The sequence below is a fragment of the Onychomys torridus genome, chromosome 4, assembly GCF_903995425.1.
Source record: "Onychomys torridus chromosome 4, mOncTor1.1, whole genome shotgun sequence".
Classification (NCBI taxonomy): domain Eukaryota; kingdom Metazoa; phylum Chordata; class Mammalia; order Rodentia; family Cricetidae; genus Onychomys; species Onychomys torridus.
The window spans coordinates 61836430-61841615 of record NC_050446.1 but is presented as its reverse complement, the minus strand read 5'-3'; the positions used below and the strand labels follow the sequence as shown (position 1 = coordinate 61841615).

At 38.5% G+C, this 5186-nt stretch overlaps 1 protein-coding gene across 1 annotated transcript; it reads left to right on the top strand.

Moving 5' to 3' along the window:
• The first annotated feature begins 507 nt into the window (after nucleotides 1-507).
• On the top strand, nucleotides 508-1455 carry LOC118581135 (putative olfactory receptor 5AK3). Its single transcript, XM_036183088.1, has one exon. It carries the CDS (start codon nucleotides 508-510, stop codon nucleotides 1453-1455), a length of 948 nt encoding a protein of 315 aa, XP_036038981.1.
• Nucleotides 1456-5186: the final 3731 nt, after the last annotated feature.

Below are 5186 nucleotides of genomic sequence, written 5' to 3'. Positions count from 1 at the left end.
ACCTGGACTTATAGAAGCTCACAAAGTCTGAACATATAACTATAGAGATTGCATGAGCCTGACCTAGGCCCTCTGCCTATATGGGACAGTTGTGTACCTTGGTCTTTTTATGGGACTTCTATCAGTGGGAGAAGGGGCTGCCTCTATCTCTTTTGCTGGCTTTTAGGACCATATTCCTCATAGTGGGTTGCTTTGACCAGTCTTAATACATGGAAAGGTGATTATTCTTACTCCAACTTGATATGCCATATTTTGTTGCTATCCACGGAAGGCCTACCCTTTCCTGAACAGAAACAGAGGAGTGGATTGGAGTGGAGCTGGGGAGTGGGGTTGACAGAGGGGAGGTGGGGGAGGGAATGGGAGGGGATAAAGAGAAAAGGAACTATGGTCAAGATGTAAAACAAACAAACAAACAAATAAATAAATAAAGTGAAGTATACGAATCCTTCCATTCAATAAGTCCTAGCTTTCCCCTCTTGTCTTGGCCCTTTCAGGTTCTTAGCATCCATGGCACAAGGAAATGACACCAAAGTCACTGACTTCTATCTTCGAGGATTTGGGGTCCAGCACAATACTCAGTATGTCCTCTTCATTGTGTTTCTTGTCATCTATGTGACCTCCGTGGTGGGAAACACTGGGATGATCCTCCTCATCAATACTAACTCCAGACTTCAGACCCCCATGTACTTCTTCTTACAACATCTGGCTTTTGTTGATATCTGTTACACATCTGCCATCACTCCCAAGATGCTGCAGAGCTTTATGGTAGAATACTGCTCCATATCAAATACAGGATGTGTAATGCAATTGTTGATATATGCCACATTTGCAACCAGTGACTGTTACCTCCTCGCTGTTATGGCAGTGGACCGTTATGTGGCAATCTGTAAGCCCCTTCGCTATCCTATAATCATGTCTCGAGAAGTTTGCATCCAGTTGGTAGTTCTTTCTTATCTTATGGGATCAGTAAATTCCTCAGTACACACAGGATTTACATTTTCATTGTCTTATTGTAATTCCAAAAACATTAATCACTTTTTCTGTGATGTTGTCCCAATCATCACTCTTTCATGCTCCAACATTGACATTAATATCATGCTACTTATTGTGTTTGTGGGATTTAACCTGACGTTCACTGTGTTAGTCATTATCTTCTCCTACATATACATCATGGCTGCCATCCTAAAGATGTCCTCCACAGCAGGAAGGAAGAAAACCTTCTCCACATGTGCCTCCCACCTGACAGCAGTCACCATTTTCTATGGAACCCTCGCTTACATGTACTTACAGCCTCATTCTGACAATTCTGAGGAGAATATGAAAGTGGCCTCTGTGTTTTATGGCATTGTGATTCCTATGTTGAACCCTCTGATCTATAGCTTAAGAAACAAGGAGGTCAAAGAAGGTTTTAAAACAATAACCACAAAGTTCTTTAGATCAAATGCAAATGCTTGAAACTGAGAACATCCAAGTATCTAATAGACATGTGTTAGTACAGCTTGATAATTCTGAATCTGAGAACATTCTCAGCTATAAATCAGTGCTACATATATCAATATGTAATAGTTTAGAATGTGGGAAATGTCCTAAGACCTGTTTCTAAAACTGATTTTCATGTTATGTCATTTAGAAAGCATCTTACATTTCTCAGGAGGAAGTTTTCATAGGCCTTATTTGAGAATTTAAGAAACATACATAAAACTTTGAAAAATATTGTTGCAAATTTTTAGTGCCATAGTAGTTTCTTTTTTTCTTTTTTTTTATTATAAGAAATTTTCTATTCATTTTACATTCCAACCACAGTTCCCCCTCCTCCCTCCCCCGACTCCCTAGCCTTCTCCCCAATCCATCCCCCATTCCTACTTCCTCCGAGGCAAGAACTGCCATGGAGCATCAACAGAGCCTGGCACACTCAGCTGAGGCAGGTTCAAGCCCCTCCCCCTCTACCAAGGCTGTGTAAGGTGTCCCACCATAGGCACTGGGCTCCCAAAAGCCTGCTCATGCACCAGAAATGGATACTGATCCCACCAATTCTACATAATCAATATTGATATTAAAATTTTCCTAAATCATTTACAATGAAGTCTATTATGAATTTAGTTCTAATTGTTACACAAATCTATATATGAACACATCTATTACTTTGATACTATCTTATGGTTCAAGCACTATTTTCTGCTCAATATATCTCACATGCCTTACATTCTTAGCACGTCAGAGCAATTATTTTTGTCATTACTTACCCTCACTATCCTTACTCCATCTTTTTCCTACCCAAAGAAGAATTCCTTAAAGTATTTTCTACTACTATATATAAAATACATATAGAAAGAGATGTCTAAAAGCTATAATTCTTTTATAAAGAGTGTATAAATAATGCTTTCTTGCACTTTGAGGAGCTACAGAAACTCAATCTGAGGTACATGGGAGGATTTTGAAAGAGGGAAAAGGAAATAGAAAATTATGAAATTATAATCACAAAGAAAATTATGAATTTTCTAAAGTGCAGGTTGAAAACATGTCTTTGCCGAGGGCTTCATTAAAAGAGCATAGAAGTTTTCAGGGTGAAATGCAAGAAGAAAGAAATGCAACTTTAAAAATAAACAGCGATAGTCGGTGTGATATCACAGAGCACTTTCCCTCACTGTCACACGGGGACAAAATCCCTTACATTTAGATTAGATACTGATTTCTTCCCAGTGATTATATTGACAGATATTTTTCTCTACACCAATATCTTTACAAATATGGGTCCTCGAACAATATGAGAAGATACTGAACTCGACTCGTAAGAAGAGATCATTAGCTATTGTTAAAGACCAGGTAGCATGAGAAGAAAGTGTCATTCCTAGAAATAAAGTAAGATTAAATAAAAAGCCCTCTACAGAAAATTTAAACCAATTAGTAAAAAATGACTAGCTGGGGCAAGAGAGGACTGGAGAGGTTCAGCAGTTGAGTACACTTGCTCAGAAGGACCAGAGTTCAAGTCCTACCACCTTCCGAACAAACTGGGAGTCCCACATCACCTGTAACTCCAGATGCAAGGTATCTGATGCCCCATTCTGGCCTCTACTCACTCACAGGTACCTGCACCTTCCACGCACACATGTATGTACATTCACATGAACACATGAATAAATAAATTTAAAATAACTAACTGTAAAAGATGTAGATGAATGGAGGGAGTGGAAGACAAGAGAGGTTAATAGGAAACATAATTAAAATATATTATACGTCTATATAAAAATATAATTAAACCCTAATTTTTAAAATCACTACAGATTATTGTTTATCCAATTTCAAGTCAGGCTTGGAGACCTCAGATTGTCAAGGGAGTATATATCCCTTAAGCCCCAGGTATAAACTCTCTGATGAGGAAAAAACACAAAGGCTTGGGTTGACATCACCTCAACCAAGTGCAGAGAGAAAATCTGGAAGCAACTCCAGTGTAAGTAAAACAAAACAAATGTCATTTTTCAGCATCAGCTGTGATCATTACAATGTGAACAAGAAGCAAAAGAACAAAAGAGGCAGAGGCAGAGTCCCAGAATATCTCACCTAGGGCCCAGAGGATGCACTTCACCATGGGTGAGATAATAAGGGGGTGAGGGGTTTGTTTTCACCTGGCTGAGTGCTTCCTGGGAAAGAAGGTAAGGAACCGAACAAATAATTGAAAGAGTCAGCTAATAATTGGTTGGCGTGTGTTATTATAGTCATTTGGGTGGACACAACTCAGTGTCTGTCCCAGTGCAAAGTTTGCATGAATTTGCTTGTTTGATGCCTGCATTACTGCACAGCTCACTCTGTGCCTTTCTACTAACTTCTGCTTTAAGTACTTACAGATTCACAGAAAATTTTAAAGATAATGCAGAAAATTCCACCTATACCTTTGGATGATTCTTTCTCCATGGTTTCATCTTGCATAATAACCCTAGGCTTTAAAATTATAGCTTTATTATTGGCACGGTGTCCACGTGGTTAGATGGCATTTTCTCCCTTCTTTGGGTAGACTCCCAGAGCTGCCATGTTAGTAAAGATAGAAAATATCCATCAGAGATCTAATTCTAACAAACTTCTCTCACATTTGCCCTTTATAAACACACCAACCCAATCACCTACTAGTTCTAACTCAAGCCAATCACTAGTCACTTCTTTATATTAAAATCTTACCATCTTGATAAGGTTATACACAAAATCATACACTACAAGACCTCTGCAAATTAGATGTTGCTGTGGCGAGCCACCATTCATCCATGTTTCTCTCTCACAGATTCTAAGTGCCGTTTCACCGTGGAATAATGTGATCTGTTTAACCAACAGTTTGCTGAAGAACATTTTAGCTGTTAACACTTTTAAATTATTGCCAGTAAAGCTTTTTTGAAATTTTTTCCCATTTTGACATGAGCATACGTTTTGTGAAAGCAAAACTGGCTAGAAATGCAGGGACTGGACTGTATGTTTGGATTCCTTAAACACTTCCAAATTATTTTTGCAGAGTGATTATGCCATTTTCCAGGCCCACAACAATCTATAAAAGACCCAGAGCTCTGAGTTTTTGCGAGCTTCAGTTTTGTCACTGTGTTAGCAACAATGATGGCTGTGCAGCAACAGCTCATCATGCTTGGTGTGATAATATCCTATCATGTTGATAATTTGCATCTTCCTAATGGCTAATAAGCCTGACAGTTTTCCATATATTTGTACATACATCCCTTCAGTGAAATAGTCTTTTCATATATTTTACCAATTTTCTAATTATCCTTCTTTCAATAGTTTTGCATCTTCATCAAAAACTATGTGGATGTACCAGTGTACAGTTTACTCTCAGAAACCCTACTGTGTTTCCACTATGTCTGTCCCTCCAATATTGGAGTGTTCATTAGCTTAGTGACACAAAGTGTTCTGAAAGAAGTGAAATGCTGTATGCATTTTTCTTCATTTTATATTCGTTGTTTGAGAATTAAATGCAACATATCTTTAACATATTACCTCCCCAACTTTTCCAAAATCCACACCCACTTTCTTACTAACCCAACCTTGTTTCACTCCCCCCACCACACACACACACACACACACACACACACCTTTTTAAACCCATTAAATTCAATTTGCATTACTCAAATAATTTTAGATGTGAGGTCATCACTGAAGCCTGGCCAGCTTACCAGGAGCCACACCCATAGAGA